This window comes from Stigmatopora nigra, chromosome 17 (assembly GCF_051989575.1).
Source record: "Stigmatopora nigra isolate UIUO_SnigA chromosome 17, RoL_Snig_1.1, whole genome shotgun sequence".
Taxonomy (NCBI): domain Eukaryota; kingdom Metazoa; phylum Chordata; class Actinopteri; order Syngnathiformes; family Syngnathidae; genus Stigmatopora; species Stigmatopora nigra.
The window spans coordinates 7,145,657-7,167,050 of NC_135524.1; the positions used below are offsets into that span (position 1 = coordinate 7,145,657).

General features: G+C 39.1%; 1 protein-coding gene across 1 annotated transcript; it reads right to left on the reverse strand.

The window, feature by feature from the left end:
- Positions 1-1,273: 1,273 nt before the first annotated feature.
- Positions 1,274-21,386, reverse strand: ric1 (RIC1 homolog, RAB6A GEF complex partner 1). Its single transcript, XM_077737727.1, has 27 exons — positions 20,780-21,386; positions 19,364-19,471; positions 15,550-15,629; positions 14,645-14,752; positions 13,104-13,249; positions 12,448-12,584; positions 12,014-12,105; positions 10,571-10,659; positions 9,873-10,017; positions 9,754-9,802; positions 9,491-9,676; positions 8,378-8,596; positions 8,096-8,134; positions 7,889-7,999; positions 7,391-7,480; positions 7,143-7,303; positions 6,632-6,770; positions 6,436-6,552; positions 5,524-5,931; positions 5,065-5,376; positions 4,826-4,984; positions 4,034-4,170; positions 3,345-3,625; positions 3,051-3,263; positions 2,259-2,436; positions 2,000-2,188; positions 1,274-1,784 (listed from the first exon to the last, which is right to left on the reverse strand). Exons 1-27 carry the CDS (start codon positions 20,918-20,920, stop codon positions 1,487-1,489), a joined length of 4,332 nt encoding a protein of 1,443 aa, XP_077593853.1. The 5' UTR covers positions 20,921-21,386; the 3' UTR covers positions 1,274-1,486.
- Positions 21,387-21,394: the final 8 nt, after the last annotated feature.

The window sequence follows — 21,394 nt, forward strand, 5'->3', positions numbered from 1 at the left end:
GATCAGCCAAATGACGGCAGTGGGAATCGAACCCAGGTCTCCCAGGCTGGAGTCCAGTGAACTAACCTCTGCCCCAACCAAGTGGCTACATTTCCCTTGTCATTATTGGAAGGTTTTGACTACAAATACATAAAAACAACTAAGTTATTTAACCCACCATGCCTATCAGGAAAACTGCATTGCTTTGCACCAACATAATTTGTGCACCTACATTATTTTATAAAATAAAAGCCAAACAAAATGGACCATTTGCAACAATCATATCTAATCAAATTGTTACATTAAAAAATAAATTATTGGTCTATTTACAAACAGAAAACAGTTGAAATATTTAAAATGGAAAAGCAAATTATACAAGAAAGCTTGTGTTCATAATTCACAGCACTTGGCAAGTCTGCTGCACACTGGTAGTTAAGTTAGTAGTTGTGTTACTGAGGGTTAGAGTACCTGGACATTATACATATGATCATTTGATTAGGTACACAGACACTTTGGGTTCATAATGAATAATGATAAATGTTGCCAATTCATTGCAAGAGTTTAAATTGTAACCCAGAATGTGATAATTCTGAGGCAAACACAGGTACTGCAAGCTGTGCTGCTTCCATTTGGTCAGATGTGAGTTCAAAATTAGAAAAGCACTCAATTTTTAGTGCTTAATATTAGAGGGTTTGCCTAATATTGTGTGGAGAAGGGGTTCAAATGCAAAGAGAAGGCCTATGGACAAAAAAAAAGTCTTTGGTTTGTCAAGTCAGCGTTTTGTTTTCGTTTTTTCTTCAAGTAAGCGTCATCACGAAGACTACATCGCTCCGTTTTTCTGTTTGTCAAAAAGAAATATGATCTCAGCGACTGGCATCCTGCTGGTTCAAATAGTGAGTTAATAATTGTCCACTTATGTGTCAAAAAAAAAAAGTCAACTGCAAATGAAATCACATAAAGCTGAGTAACATTTGGATAAATTGCACAAGGTAATACTGACATGCCGATACCACCTGGATGAACTTAAAAAAAAAAACATTATAAAAACAAAGATTCCGAAATGATACTATCGTAATTACAATAAATAATCATCATAAGTGTTGACCGACACCATAAAATGAATTCCATGCACGATACTGCGTGATAAAAAAAAACAATAACGATAAAGTCTTCAGCAGTCCGGCCGGATGCGATGTGTGAAATGACAAGTCCATTCTTTTGCCCCCCAAATCCCCCCCTGTAGAAATCCTACCTTTGCATTAATATTCATGATGTTCATTTACAAATCCATGGTTTTGGTTGCATAGAAAAATACCTTCATTGAAAAAATACTATGCTTAAAAGTGTATAATGAGGTATGAAAGTATGGTGCCCCCCCCCATCTCCTTTTGTCGGCACTTTTTTGATAATCTTGAAAAAAGAAAAAAAAAATAGAAGCCGTCGGAGAGATTTTCTTCAAAGGCTGGATGTTATTAATACTATGTGGAGGAAGAAACTCCAAAAGGATTCAAGACAAGGTGCAATCGTAGGCACCCTCCTCGTCGTGCCGCTCTTCCGTCCCATCGGGGGTCCGTTCCTCTTCCACGGGCTCCGGCGAGGGGGGCGTCAAAAGTCCTTTGGGGTCGGCGGGAGACGTGGATGCCTCGGGCCGGGTAGAGGTGGCACCCCCTGTCCCCTCGGCGGTGGCGCTGGGGCCGGCAGAGGCTTGGAAGGTGTCCGCTTGAGTCTGTTCGGCGTCTGCGGGGGTCGACGTCAGTTGCTGCAGGTGAGGCCGGATTAGGCCGAGGAATGCTTTGTAGCCCAGGCTAATAGCAGGAGGGGAAAAAAGACAGTGAAAATTAGAATCGGGTAAAAAAAATATGAAAATGTTTTGATCCCTGAGCTGTTGGAGTGACGAGCTCCATTTAGTGTTGAAGCAGAGAAGTGCAATAAAAGTTAGACTTAACCCAAGCTTCGACTATAAACCTTCCAGTCAATAGTTTTTTGGCTCACGGGCAACTTTTTGGTAGCAGAGACTCACCAGTCGGTGTCGGTCCAGGCGTCGACGGCCAACAAGCCGGCGTGCACGCTCTGTACGGTTTCCATGGGAACGTCAGGGCTCGCCAGGAAGTCCACGGCCCGTTTGATGACGTTGGCGTCGCGTAGGATCAAGCCGATGACCACGCACCACTCCAGGCAGCCGGCCTCTGTGAAGACGTGGAGCAGGTACCTGGAGAGAGAGAGCGGCGGTGTGAGAGAGCGTTGGGTGGACGGGTAAGGGAGTGAGTGAAGGCCCTTACCTGAGCTGCACCTGCGATTTGTGCGGGCCCTTGTTGGCCAGCTCCATGGAGATGTGCTCCAGCTCAGCCTGGCTCAGGCTCAGCGTGGACGCGTTCTCGTCCATCACAGTCCAGTCGCCGTCCACCACTGAGCTGCTCTCTGTCAGGTCAGTGGCTGAGCCTACGCTGTAGTCCTCCGCTAAGTGGTGGCAAAGAAAAATAAAAAATAGCTCGTTAGGTCACAAATTGGTATTCAAAGGGTGGGTGCAAATTTCCATTCAAATCAAACAGGATACCATTTGCAAGTGTAATTAATTGATTGCAGCGGGTGCTACGTATTTTAGAAGATGCCTCATTGGAACAAACGTGGGCAGAATGATTATTTATTTTAAATGATTTTTTGTAATTTTAGAGTAAATAAGCTCTTTAAAAAAATACAAAATAAATAAATGCCGAAAAAAATGACTAATTATTCGCTTAAATGTGTTGTAATTTTTTTAAATGTGTACATTTTAGGTTTAAGCCGAAAATATCACTTTTATTGCATCCTTATACAAATGTATTCTTTGTTATTGTATTATTATAATTTAAAATGTGAAGTTCATTTTGTCCAGGTTTTATTAATAAATCAAAATGGACTGCATTTTTTTCACTCCTAATTATATGTTTTGAATTCCCAATCAATGTAATCACTCTCCAGCAAAATACATCAGATAAAAATAAAATTGACTTTACATTTCCAATGGGGTTTTGTTGATTTTTAAATATTTGGGCCTCACGACGGACACTGTGCTCAACAAAGCAGATTCAAACCTTTGTTGGTGATGAGTGACAGAAAGGCTTCGTGCGTCTGTGGCGATTGCTGATTGGACAGGACGGAAGAGGCGGCGTCCGTGTCTTTACTCCTCTGGCTGAGGCCGTCCATCCAGGTGTGATTGGTGGGAGGCGATAGAAGGGGCGCCGTGTCCATGTCGCTGTTCAGCAAGCTGTCGGCCGACTGGGATTTGAGGAGCCTGGCGCTAAGCTCTGAAAAGCAAAAAAAAAAAAAGCCAATGACGTTGACGGTCGTTTATTACTACTATTCAAAAAGTAGGAAAAGGCCTTCACCGGGGCGACACCGTCCGTTCTTCAATGGCGAGCTGAAGTTGGCGGCAGGAACGACTGGGAACGGCCACAAGAAGTCTTTGTGGAGCCTCTTGAGGGCCAGGACGTAGTCGTCCACACGAGCCACGCGGTTGCGCTCCCGGCACAGCCAGCCGATGAGCTCGAAACCCAGCTGGGCCGAGAAACAGCCCAGGTCCCGCAGGCGCACCTGCTCCAGGAGGCGGCGGGCGTGGCGCCACAGCATCATGTCGATGTACATGTTCTCGGGACACTCGCCGTCCCGCCTGATTGTCAATCAGTCACAAAAAGACACTTGATTCATATTACTAAAGGTCTAATTAAGGCAAGTTCAGTTACAAAATGAAGGTCGAACAACCTGCTATACACAATAACACATAACAATTCATAAGCAGTATACCAACAACAACAAAATCAATTCCGAAACAAACAAAAACAAACATGGCAATAAATTCAAAATGGCAATATTGTACAAGCAGTGCAGTAACCTGCTTTCAGTACTAATATCCAAAAATGTCTGCTGAGTGGGGCAATAGCTATTTAGAAACTAATAAAAGTAAGAGAACATTGTGTAATATCATCAGCAAAGTGATTAATTATTTACCGGTTATACGTATTATATTTGGCTTTATTTTTACTGCCCTAAAAATCCAGTTAAGTTGGTGCATTCTTACCCTTTACTTGCGTGTCCGGCAGGCATGCTGAAGGTCTTCTGTAGGTTGTACTTGCTGGTGGTTACCGAATCCGCAGACTGGGACAAACTGATACTACGATTGCGGAAGAATTCGAAGCCGCCGGTTGAGCTGGGCTCCTGTACAAACACAGAATAAAGCAATACGGTTTAATTTCTGTCCACACGTCTGGGCACTTTATGGTAACCCTCTTGTTAGTTTGAAATAACACTTCATCCATCGAATGTGTATTTTTTTTTCTTTAAACTGTTCAAAGACAAAAAAAATGGGACAGTGAGTCGTAATATTACTAGAATGACGACATATGTTGTAATAGTAAGCAAGAAAAGTATTATTACAAGAAAAAAGTAGTAATATTAAAAGACCAGTCTTAATACGAGGTAAAAGGTTAATAGTCTTCCCACGATTATTGCGACTTCACGATTATTTTCACTTTATTTTTTAATTATTTATTTATAATTTTTAAATTCCTAAAAATTTGAAAATAACTATTGAAACTTGCCACTGCCCATTATTAAGCTTGCTACTAGGACTCACCACTGAAGGGAAAAAAAAATCCTACTTGGCAATTTTTCAATTACTGCGGTCTACATTAATCGCGATATTCGAAGGATTACTGTATTATAATATTCAAATCGGAATTATTGGGATTGTCACTTGTCTGTTTTGCATCCCAATATGTACAAGTTGCAACTTATTCGAATGCCGAGGATGCTCCATTCTCACAGTAGACCATGTCGGTCTAAAGATGGATGGCGCTGTGCTTGCTCCTACCTGCGTGGTTGGCGTCGGGGGCGGCGTCTCCATCTCCCCTGAGCCGATGGCTTTTAGGAAGCGGATCATATGACGGCAAAGATCCCACTTGCCTTCTTCCAGCGCCGTGTTGAAGAGGAGGGTGGCGTGCTGTCTGCTAACAGCCGGAACCTCCATGTTCTTCAACGAGAAGGAACACAGGACATAATGCATTTGAATTAGGCAAATTCAGTCAATTTGTAGTATATTTCTACTGATACCTGTAGTATGATCAAGTAGGAGGCGGCCGTGTCCAGATCTTGAGCCATGAGGCACTCTTCGAAAAGATCCTTGGGGTTTCCCACGGCGGCGAATAGGTAATTCCACAGGGCGTACTCAGTCTTACGGGCGCAGTGCACGATGGTTTGGAGAAAAAGTGGGAACTCGGTGATGAACTTGGCCACGGTGGGCAGAAGCGGGTCGGGGATGGGATCCCGCGATGTAGCCTCCTCCTCCAGGACCACGTGCACCATCAGTTCCATCACATGGGGGAAGTACGGCAGTGAGGCGCACGACTGAGCCAACATCAACGCCTATGAGGAAGGAAACAATCAGGCAAAGTGGGGTTAAGATACGATAATAAAAGTCAAGTACAAAAAAACAAGTGAGAAAAGTGAGACACTTTCTCATGCTTGACAATGACATGTCTCATCTGTTTATTTTTTTTGCACATATAGTACCTGTTCACCCAGGTTGCGAACCAGCAGCTGCCTGAGTATGTGGTGCAGATAGATCTGCGAGGTCCTTTCCACAGTGCAGAATGGAAAAAGCGCCTCCAGGGTCTCAGCGGACCCCTGCATGCCGTCGTAAAGCACTGTTTCGTTGGTAGCGCCCAGCACGAGCGCGTCCTCGAACAGCACAGCTAGCGGGTAGATGTTGATGTGGAATGGGAGCATGATGCGTCGCGAGAGGAAGGAGTGGGGCTTGCGGTGGTCCCGCGGGAACAGTGGCATCCACACTTTCATGCCCGCTTCGCCGCAGGAGAGCCACAAGGCCTCCAGCAAGTGGCGTTTCTTTCTGTCCGAGCGACAGGTGGTCCACACGTTTTCCACACACTGGGCCAGCACCACCGGTGGGCAGAAGGGAAGCTACAAAACAGGCAAAAACAAATTTTGAGTAATATTTAAATCCAAAATTAAACCTACAAATGATTAAATGATAAAAACAAAACTTAATTTGATTAAAATGCAATTCTAAAATATGCAGGTTTCTAATGTCGGAAAAGTTTTAACAACAATTATGATTCTGTTTCTTTTTAAAATAATGGATGCCTCAGAAAAAAATAATCCCTTGGAGGTAAATAATTACTTAGCACTGCAACAATGATGATGAACTTTCTATTAAAAGCTGATTTTGTGCTATAATTGCAAAAATGGTCATGTTAAGAAATTTGTGAAACAGTTTTTTTTAGGGAATTGCTTTTCAAAAGGACAAATTTGCACTCATGAAAAAAAGCAATCTGTGACCAATTAGAGGTATGGGTTGCGCTTTTTTAAAAGAAAAAATAAACCAAACTATTCAATTCAGTGTAGGAAATCTATGATTTTGACTTTTAAAATGACGAAATTAAGACGAATTTTAGAAATTCTTACCAGCTTCTTGCTGTTGGCCGGCGTCTCCTTTTCTCGTACCTGCGGTCCGGAACGGTCCCTCTGCAGCATGATCAGCTGGCCAGCCAGATTCAACATGATGCTCTCTGCCATGCAGGCCTGAAGGTGGACAAAGCAAAATATTATCCTTTTAATATTTCTGACTGTACTTCACTGTATGCTGTGTTTTATGTGTTACCTGCTGCGGGGCTTTCAATGTGATGCCAGTTTCCGTGCGCACTGAGGTGAGCGTGACAGAGACTACCAAGGCGGGGTGAGGAATGTAGCGGGACATGGATACTTCCTGCAGCAGATCCACGCTGACTGAAGGGTTGGGACTGAAACATAATATTACACATTAATATAGCGCTACTTCTACATCAGTAGGCGTGCAATAGAAAAAGTTGGTTATTCCCGTAGAGCCAAAAAATACAATTCTTTAGGGATAGAGACCAACACATGCCACAAATAATGGAAATACATAAGTAATTGAAGGCTATCCAAAATACAGTAGTACTTAGGAAATTAATTGGTCCCAGAACTTTATTTGTAACTTGAAAATTTAGTAAGTAGAGTTGTACTTTATATGTAAAACCTCTAATTCGTTCCACGGTCCTCAAACAACTACTGACTAAACCCTTGAAAATTAGTCAGTGTATATATTTATATATACATACATATCTATATATATACACACACACATCTTTTACCTGTCGCTAATCCTTTCAATGCTGTAGAGGCAGATGGAACAGTCGGCTCTGAACAGGATGACCATGTCCCGAAAAACATTAAGTAGCAGGGTGTCAGAGTGTAGCTTGGTGACCGACGCGAAGGCGTTGTCCAGATTTGATGAGCGCTGATACAGCCTCAACTAAGAGGCGACAAAAGACATTAAGTGAGAAACCGAAGCAGTCTACAAATCCTTTTAATCATCAAAATTGTGTTGGGGAGTTCTCACTTGTTCTTGCTGGTCTATAAAATTGTAACAGGCCACCACCACAAAGTCGTTCCACCAAGCCAGACCGCCTGTCACCGTCATATTCTGCTCCTAAAAGGGAACCAACAAAGACGCATGTCACTACAACCATTGATAAAACATAGAATACAAAACTATATTAGGTGCATCACTAATAGGATTCTATTCATACCAATCCGCATATTGAGAAATACCTTGCTTTATAATTTGAGTTAGGTCCATGAGGATGTTTTTATTTATCGATTTTGCCATCTGTTAGGTTTATAATACACAACAAATGCACTGAATATGAAGGAAAAACGTGAATAGTATGACTTTTTGTCTTGAGGTGCTGTTAGCTTTCAGTTGCTTGGTTTAGTGAGTGAAATTAAAAAAAAAGTCTATTTCTTTATGGAAGTTTGCAATACAATACTTTCTAGTGCCTCTGTAAAATGAATGGTTGTGTTACTGGAATTTATTTTTCTTTGTGGTCACACATACTTGAGTGATGTTCCCAAACAGCTTCCATTTCCTGGTGTACAAGGAATAGTGTGCAAAGCCTCGTCTTCCCGCTACAGCCATGCACTGCCCTGCTGTGTCTATGGCTGCAAACTATACAAATACACAAAATCATATAGTGAATGTGGGATATTTGATTGTTGCATTTTTTATGAATCATTCCGCAGTTTTTGCAGGTCCAACACTTACCCGTATAGGCCAGTTGCTCTCTAAATATGTGCTATGAATCTGGAGGAAAGAATAAAAAGCAGGTTTGTGCTATGTCAAAAAACCTTCAGTGGAAATCGGGGTTTATTGAATTGAATACTTTTTTGTCTCTGTATGAGTAAAATGAGATTTAAAGCTTCACCATAAAGTGCACAAATAACAACAAACAAACAATAAATAATCAATAAATATGATTTAGCTGTTTTTTTTTAAATCTTGGAAGCAGATTTTTGTTACATTTTTAAGGTAACTTGGCACGCTTACCTGGACCACGTGCCAATGCTTGTGTCCCAATAAAGTGCTGAGTCCCTGAGATAGAGGGGAGTTGAGGTGGTGGTGATGATGGTGCAGGGGGTCTTCACCATCAGGGTTAAAGCGCGGGTGCTGCGACTGCGTGTCTGAACCCTTATGGGCCTGCGCCGGGTCACCGCAGGTCAGGTAGAGACGGTCCTCGCCGTGGAGCAGCACCTGCTCCTGGTTACTCTGTTAGACACATTACGGATGATGGCTTGTAAAAGTGAAGCATTCCCTCATGTTAAAAGCAAAATGGCGGAAACTGAAGAAAAAAATAACTTAATATTTGACACAGCTTGTGCCCAAACACAAAGACAATTTGCCAATCTGGAAGGATTGATTGATTTTTTGCTTTGTAGCGAAAAGTTGTGAAATAACAAAAGAAGTGACATGGAAAGATATGCTACATCTGCAGAGTATCCAGTTAAGAAAGGGATAAATAGTGTGATTGCATTACATCTGGTGAAATAAGGAGCGCAAAAAGAAATTTTATTAATGAATTGCATCTCCAAAATCTATCACTACAGTTCAAAGATGCTGAGAATTTAAATTTTGTTGTTTTGTCAAGTTCTCAAACTAAAAATGAGATATAAAATTGGACTTCATTATTGCATTTTTTTAAAAATTTCATCAAAACAATGAAACATAATTTATTAACATTGTAATGAAGTTAAACTAGACGTGGCATCGTTCTCTACAGAATGCACTGCGGGGACAATAATCACGAATGCTGAATTTGTAGCTAACCTAACCAGTTTTGACAGTAGGCTAATATAGATACATATTGCATGTGTTGCATTCATAATAAAGATTATGTATAAGGATTTTATTTTATCCATAAATATTAATTTTATGTTCAATATGGCTCTTACAGAATTTTGGGTTGTCAGATGCTGGTCTAGTTAACGAGTTCAAATTGATATGCAAAGTTCTTGATGACTTTTTTATGCTATCTCGACTTTCCTTAATTCCAACAGAAATTCGAACCTTGCCACATTTTCTTGGGACTCCCTAAAAAATGAAATGAAAACGTGTGGCTCTAATTTGATCTATGTATTGATGTGTTGTTGTCAATCCACTCACCGTACAAGGGTTGACGGTGAGGGCGCTCTTGATAAAGTGAAACTGCAGTATTCCAGCCTGCGACTGCGGAGGTACGGTGGTCTTTGTCGCTTCTGCCATCTCTTCCACTTGGTTCTCCTCTTCTGTGCTCTTCCTCACCTGCCTTGTTGGCACGACCCACAAGTGGTAGCCTTCTGCTCCCCAGCTCTGAAACACATTTAAGCTTAAATTTAATATAAAAAGTAGTAAAGAGTGACGAAAACTTAAAAATAAAGCGCACAAACCATGGAGCTGATTTTAAGGGGATCGTTCTTGGTGCCATCGGAGCGGTACCTTTAAACATAAACCTTAATTTAGGTGTTTATATTTGTATTTTTGTTTGTGTTGATGCGCGTCTACCCACGCAAAGTCCTCTCCTAACGTGCAGATGAGTTGAGCGCCAAAGACGCTCCAAAGTGATAGGCCGCCACATTCCCAAGTCACCATGGCGACACTGAAGTCAGGTGACCAGCAGATGAGCTTTACCGGACCCGTTTTGTTGTAGATGTCTGGAAGCAATACGTGGTTAGCATAGCATAAACTATTTGACACAAATATTCTTCTAATTTGAGGCTTTTAAAATAAATTGAATTAGGTAACATTTGTCCAAACTTTATATGATTTGACTGGATGACTGAATGAAATCATATTGAAAGATTGGAATGTGCTTAACTTTTGAAAAATGCATTTAATGACCTTTCATTACTAAACTGTTGAAAATTTACCAGTCGAAAAACAATATGCTGGGTAAAAGCTTAAAAGATATCAATTTAAATTGTCAGCAAGTGTACATATTTTACAATGACTGTGCTACCATTTAAGAGTGTAAGAATACAGTTAAATGAATGACTACATATTACGTATTACTAATGTAGTACTATGAAGGGAATATCTTAAGAAATATCATCACAGGTGGTATTTCTGTGATATTAAATGAATCAAAAGCACATTATTAGGGTCAATATCATAAGGAATTAATTGATCCAGTAATGGTTGTTTTTTTTTTTTTACTGTAAAACGGCCTTTCTTTGTTTAATAGAATGAAGGAAGGAGATGCACAACCTGGGTAGTGTTTTGGAGTGAGTTCCAATTTGTGCGAGAGCTGCATGGATCCAGTTCCGGTGTCGATTATGTAGACCAGTACTGAGCCACTGGAAAACAGTAGAATAAACAATAAGGTTCGGATCCACAAACATCAAATGTGACCTACACTCTATGCTGCTCCTAAACAAAGAGAAGCCCGGCCTGCAAAGTGGCTGACGGTACGCTTCTGACAAGCACACACTAGGGAGCCTGGGCAAACACGACCTGACACATTCTTACACCGATGCTTAACAATCACGCTTTGTGGCACGCAAGCAGGCTTCTTGAACCAATGCTGCATTGTGAATAACAGACGTACATAAACAGACGCAAATTGTGAGAGCTACACACGAACGCATTTACACTTTTACACATGCATCGCATTCACAAACGCAGCGTAAGAATCAGCCATGTTGATTAAAATAAACAATAAAAAAATAGTTTAACTGAAACATTTTGGGGAATATTGTCAGGCCTAAATAGCAAAAATATTGTGAAGAGTCTGTTGGGTGCTGCCATCTTTCACCAGCTTGACGAAATAATCATTCAATCAGAATGTAAACCAAAAAAATCAAGTGCAGATGAACATTTTCAGGATTTTTTTCAATTTCATTATTTATACTCAAAAGGTTATCATTTTTCAAGAAAAAGATTCATAAAAAATATATGAATTATTGAAAGATAATATTGGTAGATTTGAATGGGAATTCTTTGGAAATTAATTAATGCAAACCAATTGCAACAGTGCCTAAAAAAAGTGTTTCCCAACCATTTTTGAGCTCTGGCACTTTTTGCGTTGAAAACATCTCAAGGGACACCACCATCTGAAAATATTTTCATTTAAAACTATGTTGCCTATATCAACAATAGTCATTCTCATCAAAGTTTTATCAGCAGGAATAACATAAACCTTTAGAATTATTCCCAAATCACATTTTTCACACCGACCTAATGTCACCAAAAGTGGATGTCTGCAGACCCTGAAGAACTTCCAGTTCGAGTGATGTAAAAATAAGTCATGTTTTTAATTGCATACCTTTATGACTTTTCTCCAAATATTACTTAAATCTCCTAATATTACGCAAGATGTTGTGCTCACAGATTTTACAGACTTCTGGTTCAAGTTAGAGAAAAATAAGGAACAAAATGACTGTTTCACAATGACTATTATAATAGTCTTCTATAATTTAACTTTCATCCTATTTTGAATTTAACCTTGTAACAGTTCAATTTTAATCTCGTTATATTCATATTCATTTTTCTATCTGAATATTACATTGTATGACTTCTTGCAATTTCCCACGGCACAGTGCCGTAAAGAAAGCACAAAAAATACACTGGAGAGAGAGAGGGGTCTCCAGCAGGTTTACATCCTGACCTCCTATTTCATTTTCTCACACAAATGTTAGCGAGGCCCCTTACCTAGCACAGCCAAACGCCATGAGTCTGTACTTGTTGTTGACCGCCACGCATGTGCCATCGCTCACATCTGCAGCCCAGACGCCCTGCAGCTGCTAGACACAGAAAAAAAAATATTTATTAACAACTTATCTTGACTGAGCCAAGCCAAAAATATATTGTAATTTTCAATAAGACACTGGATATTTTTCTCTGGATTTGAACCCCACAGCAATCTAAACAATCTAAATAATACTACATGAGCCTCAAACATTTAATTGTGAAAACAAAATGTGCTTGAATTTTGAACACGCTTCTTGTAATGTCCCAGCACCTGGGAACAGCACATCGTTTATAAAGACCAATCTGACCTTCAGCTCAATGAGATATTATGTATGCATGCAAATCAGAGTGCAAATTTGTGAGATGGAATAGATCTTGTATAACATCATTCTCACATCCGCAGTGATGGAGCTGCTGAGCGGTGTAACAAAACCCAGGCGTCCGTCACTGAGCACCACGGCGAAACCATCCAACGTCTCGCAATATTCCACGCAGCGGATATGGACACCCTCCAGTTCCAGAGATGGGCCGCCTAGACACAAACAAGTTTACATTAGTGGAATTCCTTTCGTTAACTTTGTAAACACCCAGTTGTCAACACCAGATGTCCTCAAACGTTTAAGACGCAGGGGACGCCTCTTTTCACCTCGCCTCAACTTTGAAACTCCATATTAGCTCAATTGCTATTATTAACAGCAATTAACGTCAAAATCATTAACTGGGAGAGCTCACAATGAAGAGCATTAAAGAGCTGTAAGTAATTCTATGTATATATTGCAGGGATGACCGATTGATTTGCCTCATCAGACTCATATTGGAGCTTTTCACTGGCCAAAAACCTAAAACTTGATTTTAACTCATATGTCATAAGTGCCTTAGTATATGTATGTATATTCTGCTTGCTAATATTGCAGTCCGGAAGACAAATGAATAAATAAATGGACATTTACTAATATAAATCAATTTCTGAGTGGTCCAACCGTTTGAAAAACATTGGTGTTAAAAGTCAAGCAGAGACAAAACAGAAACAGTCTGTACGGTGTAATCAAACCTCGAGCAGATTGCAGGTCGAGCGAAAAGGGAATTGTGCTGAGAGAAATGGACATGCGTCCGTTGCCGCCCAAGCCGTCCCAGTTCAGCACGTGGAGATAGCCGTCTGCGGTGCATACCAGCAACTCCTCCTGAAGAGACTGGAGACTAGCAGGCGGAACATAAAGATAAACGATTCAATGAATCAGAAAAGATAATGTGCATTCTGCAGTTGTGCATTTTAATATGTAGTCGGCACTCGAGATGAAAATGTTAACAGATTGTTAAGAGTCAACTTTCGAATACCTATTAAACCATTTTTTTCTAATATATGTGACTGTTATTTTAAAGCTTTAATATCATTAGTAGTTTAATAAAATGGCATTTTTCTATCTTCTAACGTCTAGTGCCGTCAATGGGGTTAACTTTTTGGGCCAAATAGAAAATGGTCCAGCCTACATGAGTTTTAGTTGGCATTAATGTGGCTCACGAACCAAACTGAGATTGACAACCCCTGGCTTAGAATGTTCTATGAACAATAAGATTGTCAATCAACAAACAAAGCTGATGCTTGGAACAGTAAAGTTTATATTTTTGTTATGTCATTTCTACACAGAAACAAAAAATGAACTTTTGAGTTCAATTTATTTAATTATTTTGAGTTAATAATCAAGTGTTTTGCATAGTATTATAACTATTGTTTCATTTACAAAGATTTGTTTAATGAATACATGTTTTGTACTTTTATTGGTCACCAAAAATGTGTTGCCTCGGTGGAAATTTGATTTTGCACTGCTCTAACAACTACTAGTACTCTTATACAATAGTTTACAGAATACATGTAGAAGTATATAGACTCCAAGAAATCTTAAAATTTGCATTGCTATTAAGCCATTGTTATGTTAGAATCCACATAGTTTGAGGACCTTATAAATATAAACCTGGCTATCCTGTCCAAAGCATTGTTGTGATGATTGTTCACCAACTAGCTAGTTTGTATATTTCTCAAAAGCCTAGGTCAACCGGAAAAGCTTGAATAGTGAGGGGCTGAAATGGGGGCATAATAGGGACAACAGAGTTGCTTTGTAACTCCATCCCTCAATTTTGCAATAGTTAACTTTCCTCCACAAGTTCTCTGCTACAAAACAATTAAAATAATAATAATAATGAAAGGTCAATTCAAGGCACCAGTAAAAAGCTGACTTGTAACCAAAATAGATGAACAATTTTCAACATTTTCAGAGAATATCCTGTGGTTTGGTGACGTCACCGATATCATTGGCCGGCTACCATTCGCATTCCACTTCCTACTATTCAGGGCATCGTTTTGTCCACGTTTAACCACGGACAAATGTGACCAACCCTACAAAATCGGACTATTTGTCTATTTGAGGTTTTAATCAAGACGTGACTTGTGGGTAGCAGAAAAGGCAAAATTTAGACCGAGTACCAGGACAGTACAACACATGACACTGCCCTAGGGGCAAACCGGCAGACGCAACATAGACAACTGATGGATTGATGTGACGGGGAGAGATAAAAATGACAAAGTCAGCAGCTTACCTTGTGATGGGGGCCTCCAAATCAACAGGCTTCCTTATCTCCAGTGACAAAACAGGGGCACATTGCTCCTCCTTGAAACCTTGGGATACCTTCACACGGGGGCTACCCCTAAACATGCACAAGTGCAAACATGTCAGCAAAAGCAACTCAATGTTGAGAATGTTGATTTTTTTTTTTATACTAAGGACTGCAAGATTTTGGTGTGTCATCCCAATGGATTTGCACTATGGCTTAATTTTACCAAATAAAAACACAGAATATTGTAATTTATTGCGTAATACATGCCTATTTCATGACAAAAATTATAAAAATAATAATCATAAGTACCAGTATCATTGTTTTATGAAACATTTGGTTTAGAATAGGGACATGATTTTGTGGATTTTGTGCCAAATGCCTAAAAAAATTGATTTAGAAGGGAGAAATAGCACATATAAAAGCCCATTTTCTCCCAATTTGAATAATCACTTCACTCAAAATTGAAAGGCCATCTATCGTCATCAAGAATAAGGATTTATTATATAAAAATAAATAAATACAATTTAAAAACGATGTGATCGGGCCCGATTTCCGATCACATGATCCTTCCTGGGACATCTCTATTCAATAATGTGATCAAATTCAGTGTGGCCACCAAATCAGGGTATCTACACTACCTCCAGCCCCAGCCTGATGCTCAAAGTTGGCTGGGATAGGCACCAACACCCTCCGTGACCCTTATGAGGAGTAGCGATACGGAAAATAAATGAATGAACTCTTTGGGCACTTCTGTATGTGCAAGTCATGCTCCAACATGTTTACATCTGTTGGTATGCCATGACGGAATGTGAATCTATGTCCCCAGAGAAAGATTAAGAACAAAAATAGAAGCATTTTTTTTTAAATGTTTGAACAGAAGCACTCACTTGGGGTAAACAGGTTCATAAAGGCACTTGTCCTCCCCACCACCAAGTACTGAGAACAACAGAATATAGCCTTTGGCAGTCTGGAAAACAAGAGTTTAGTCCATATTTAGTATCTCTTAATAGAAAGATAAGCATGTAGAGCAATTAACAAAAACACATGTAGGGGTATAACATTGATTTTTCTTATTAAAAGAAAATAGAATGGATTTTATTTAAAGCTCTGAAATGTGTATTGTATGCACAGTAGGACCTTAGATCAGTTTCATCATGTTTTGAAAACAGACTTTGTATAAGTCAAAACAATCTTTTCAGGTATTTCCCAGGAGTTATGGAAGCTCAGCTGCCCTTGAAGCTGCCAGCAATCGTGTGTGTCAACTCCTCTTTATTCATAATACCCCTTAAGATCTCAATGGGGTTGAGGTCTGGTGAATTGGCTGGTGGGTCAAGTACCGTGAAGGCATAAAATCTTCAACTCCATAATTATGTACCTACACTCAGAAGAGGGAACCATGAGTTTCTCTAAAATATTCTGGTAGTGTTGCTGTGACACTTGTCTCATGCAGACTTTCAAATCATTTGTTTACCATAATAACCTCCAACCTAAACACTTAGAAATAATTTACCTACCGTAATGACCTCTCTCCTGGACATTTACAAATTGCTTTACTGTAAAAAAAAGTTGTGCAACAAATATTAAGTTATGGCAACCATAGTTTTTTGTCAATGCCTTTATCATTAGTCATTTTTATTTAATTATTCTACAAATTAAATTGAACAAATATTCTGAACTAATGGCTAAATGTGTTTAATTTTTGAGAATTTTTATTTGAGTAACCAGTTTTGTTTTCTGCAAGGGGGTACCAAGATGATTTATTTTATAGACCTTTAAAACTTTTCAAATGTGTACCCAGTGAACTGAACGACACTGTAGAGCTCAGTGAAAATGTGGCTATAAAACCATAACGTCTAATAGACGGCTATTTTGTTTTCACTACGTAATGATGTTTTAGCTCAGAGTCTTGTGGTACTTTAAAACTATTTTCCTTTTTTTCCCAGTGTGTCGATAATATTGCTTTTATTGGAATAGAACATCACCATGGTCAACATAAAAAAAACAGTAGCAGAGAGAAGGCATAAAGCCTTCAGCAATATAAAGTTGGGAGTAAAGAAGCACAGCCTTGGCTTGACATATGGGCAAGACCTCAACTGACTTCTGGAAAAACAATCTTGACTGGTGAGGTCCAAACCAAAAAAAATGAACTGTCTCTCTCACTATTGCTTAAAAGGGAAAAAGAAAATATACGGTTTTTTTTCCCGTTATGGATATGAAACGACTGTTCAAGTAATGACTTGCATGTGAACAATATCAAGTCAGTATATATTTCTAACCTTGCATGTACATTTATTGATAGTCACATTTAAGCAATTTAAAGAAAAATAACTTTGTTAGTCACATAGGAAAATTGTAATTATTAACTCAAATAAAATTCTTATACGATAGGGGGGGCACTTATTTAGCACCATAATACAATAGCAAGCAATTTCAATTAAATATATCATGCAAAATAGAAACAGTAATATTTGATAGGCGAAAGAAAGTTTATAGGAGTTAAGTGTGCAATCCCTATTTAATATGGGCACACTTGTTTTGTTTATGTTTGACAGCAAACTGACAATCGAATAAAAACATAAATAAAAAAGGTACTCAAATAAAAGCATGCTGTGTTGAAAGCAAAGGAATATTTTCAAATGCGGTCTAAAATGTATGCAAAATAATAAAGTTTGTCCTCCTTTGTGATAAATTGAGCAAATTATCTGGGACTATCTGAGGTCAAGTAGCAGTAACAGTGGTGAAGTGTACAACTTTATAAAGAGTGATTGATTTGGGTTACGTTGGCTTAACAGTAAACGGAATCCATTGCAAATTTAGGACTGTCTCCACTGTAATTTTAAGATTTCATTTTCCATACTGTTGGCTATTTGTGTAAAAATGAGAACAGTAAAAACAAAAAACTCTTAACCAATCATCACTCAACATTCATGTTTTTCTCCAGTGACCCCATTGGCCCCTTTTCTAGTCATATTTGTGGGCTAAAACACACATGAATGGCTGCTATGATGTTTAAGGAAGAAGGTCGGGCTCATTTCCATTTCTGTTCCGTCCAAAAAAACAAGAGTGCAGAGGCGGCTGGAGTTAAAAATACCAGGGAATGCTTCCTCGACTAGCCATTACTGTGAGCGTGGCGTATCTGGGAACGCCTCAAGGCAATTCCTTTAGCAAATTACCCCAAACATTAACCTAGGCTGAAGGATCTAATGACATTTTAATTCCGATACTTAGTGGTCACAAAGGACAACGTAACCTCACACAACCTGGACCAAGAAACCTTGCATGGCTAGAAAACATATCAAACACATTTTCTGGCTACACATCTTGATTTTTGGTTCAAATATTCTTTTGGTGTTAACATTAAGTCATGCAGGAGGTACACCAGAGTATTTTCCAAAAGCGATGTGCTCAGTTGGGAAGAATTTGCTGCAATACTAGCCAAAACAAAGCCAGAAATGAATTGAAGTATTGAAAGTGTTTCCACTAACAGCGTTATGCATTGGCAAAAGTATGTGGTGTGCAACTGTTTTCCCTGTAAATGTATCCTGTAATTATGATTTTACAACTGTTAACCATAGGGCACAAAAAACAGATTACATTTACACTATTAAAACCTAAATAATGATTATTAAAATTTCCATCTTAAAATGAAATATATATATATATATATATATTATATATATTATATTATATATATATATATATACATATATATATATATATATATATATATATATATATATATATATATATATATATATATATATATATATATATATATATATATATATATACACACATACATTTTTTTTCCATTAAGAAAAGTGAAAAATATCCTCCATTATAATTACTATCAATTGCAGTGCAAAATTCAATTAAAAAAGAAGAAAACTAAATAAAACAAAATTCTACAATTAAAAATATTAAAGTGTAAAACTGTAACACATTCCACCGTCAACTGGATATAATTTTTTTTTTTAAATGAAACAATAGTTCATTGTTTTTGTCTCTGTGCATCAATTAAAGACCATCATAAACTCCACGATGAGAATAGAGTAGCGGCAACCAGATTTAAATCAAACTTCCGTAGCACATAGAAGTGATGGATTATGGGAAATGTTATTTAGTTAACAGTACATCAACTAACATTAGTCAGGGTTCGACTTATGGATTAACCAAATCAATATCAGCACGAGTGCTGCACACTGGATCCCTGTGATTGTTTACTTCTATATTTTACCTCGCCCAGACCATTGTGTCCAATGATTGAACCATTTTTTTAGCATGCAAAAGTTTGTTGTCAAATCATGGGTCCCTTGCAACAATTGCAATGGAAAAACTAACAGCACCAAAGTAGTCTGGACCAAATGAATTTTGGTCCGGGCCAAAGAAGGCAAACATGGACATTGCTGGTTTGAATGCATCTCTAGTTTCCACAAGAACAACAACAACAACAAATACTTGAGTGGCGACTTAAAAGGGCCGTCAGTCTGTAAAAATAAACAGGATAATCACTCAGGAAAATCGATAATAGACATCTGACAAGAGAAAGTGGAAAATTAGGCCAAATTATTGGTTTGTGTATACTCATTGATTTATATGATTTAATTCTAAACTAATCAACAATCTATTTCACAAAACAACACTACTACTAATACACATTTACTGCAAAGGGCATCAGGGCATATAGTAATATTCACTTACCGCTACAGCTATCATGGAGTCATCAGGTTTCCATTCAGATTTCTGGTAGAATCCAAACTGTGCCACTGCTTTGGTAGACTCGATGTAGCTGGCGATCAAAACACTAGGCTGCACGTGAGGACATAGAAAATAAAATAAATATACATTAAAAATTGCGTGCATAAAAACGGTCGGAAAACATGACGGAACTATAAACTTTGGCAACCTTTAATAAACAGGACACAATAATGCCTTTCACACATCAAGTATTTCAGGCTCATAAATAGTTTACAGCTTTTAATTCAGTCAAAGATAAATAATAGGTTGGAATTTGATTCAATTCAATTTTCTGTCTTTCCTGAAAGACTTGTAATCTGTTGAAGATTTCGTAATGTGTTCCATACCTGCCCTGATGACAAAAAACTGCAATCCACTTCCTTCACAAGCACCGCTAATTACGTTTGTGCACAAGATCACAGCAACCTAATATATTTGTCCTATGTGCCAAATAATTAATATCAAATTGTCTTTTTCCCCTCAAACCAGGCCCAAAATCGATCCAAGCAGGGAGGGTAGTTCAGTTCATGCAGCAAAATAGACTTAACAGATGTGCTAGTCACATCTCTCCTTTGCACTACCCTCTTTTGTTATAATGGTGAGGAAAGAACAAGGAAAAGAAAAGCATGGTCACGTCCTACATGGTGCTCAGGAAAAAAAAACAATAACATTTCGATTGTTGTAGGTATTATAATGACTCAGTGGTGCTGTCCTCGATACCTTTAAATATGTTTTGCTGGTGTTCATACATAAAATATCTCTATTTGTCAAATTTCTGTTTTATGATCTTTGATCTTTATATTTGTATACACAACAAGGGAGCTGCTGGTCAAAGAGCAAAATTTCATTCTTTTTTTGTATATCTCACCTGAAGACTGAACTCACCTTTCGTCGATAGTTCCTTGTCGATCTACCGAGACTAGTTGCTTGGCGATCTACCGATACTAGTTCTTTGGCGATCTACCGATATTTCAATGATGATCTACCCATATTTCCATGTCAATCTATTGATAGTTCCTTGGCGATCTACCAATATTTCTTTGGCAATCTACCGATAGTTCCTTGGCGATCTACCAATAGTTTGTTGGCGATCTACCGATAGTTCATTGGCGATCTACCGATAGTTCATTGGCGATCTACCGATAGTTCATTGGCGATCTACCGATAGTTCATTGGCGATCTACCGATAGTTCCTTGGCGATCTACCGATAGTTCCTTAGCGATCTACCGATAGTTCCTTGGCGATCTACCGATACTTCCTTGATAAAATACCTTTACATATTCCAACAGATTCCATAACAGCGGTGGCAATACGCGGATGTATTTTGCAGTGATTATTTGCATGCTGCTACTGTGTCGTGCATAGCGTGTCTCTCTTACCCGACTGAACCAGATGCTGAGCTGTGTCTCGGAAAGCAGAGCGAAGTAGAAACGCTGTGAGCTGGGCTGGATGTGGAAGGGATCCTCTGCGCTCCGTAGCGGGCAAAGGAGCCTCCGTGGCCAGCCAGTGAGGAAATACATGACGGCCAATTACAGCCGTCTCAGCTGGCCCCTTTTTGTTCAACTCCACAATCCGTACTTTTCAATCCAATCAACACATGTTGTTTCACCAAGTAGTAAAACAACGAAACAAAAATGTAAAAAATATATACTTTTTTCGCCTTTGCAGGTCCATCAATGCCCAATTCAAGTGGTAAAGGAAGCTACGCGGTTAGCCCGGGCTAGCGGAGCTTTTACAACTTGACGCCAAAGAGCTCCCCCCGCACCTAAAAAAACAAAGCGATCGAGGCGTAGGAAAGAGTAGGAGGATACCGGTAGATGTTTTACGGGTGCGCGTGAAACGGGAAAGGTCAGATCCGGCTGGTATCTTAGTAGGAGCGAAGTCTGCTCCAGTTTTGTTTACTGACCGAACGACGTTCGGCATTCGCTCCTCGATGCCTCCTCACCGAGGCCATCTTCTACTCGACGCCGATTGGCCACGGCACATAGTTTGCG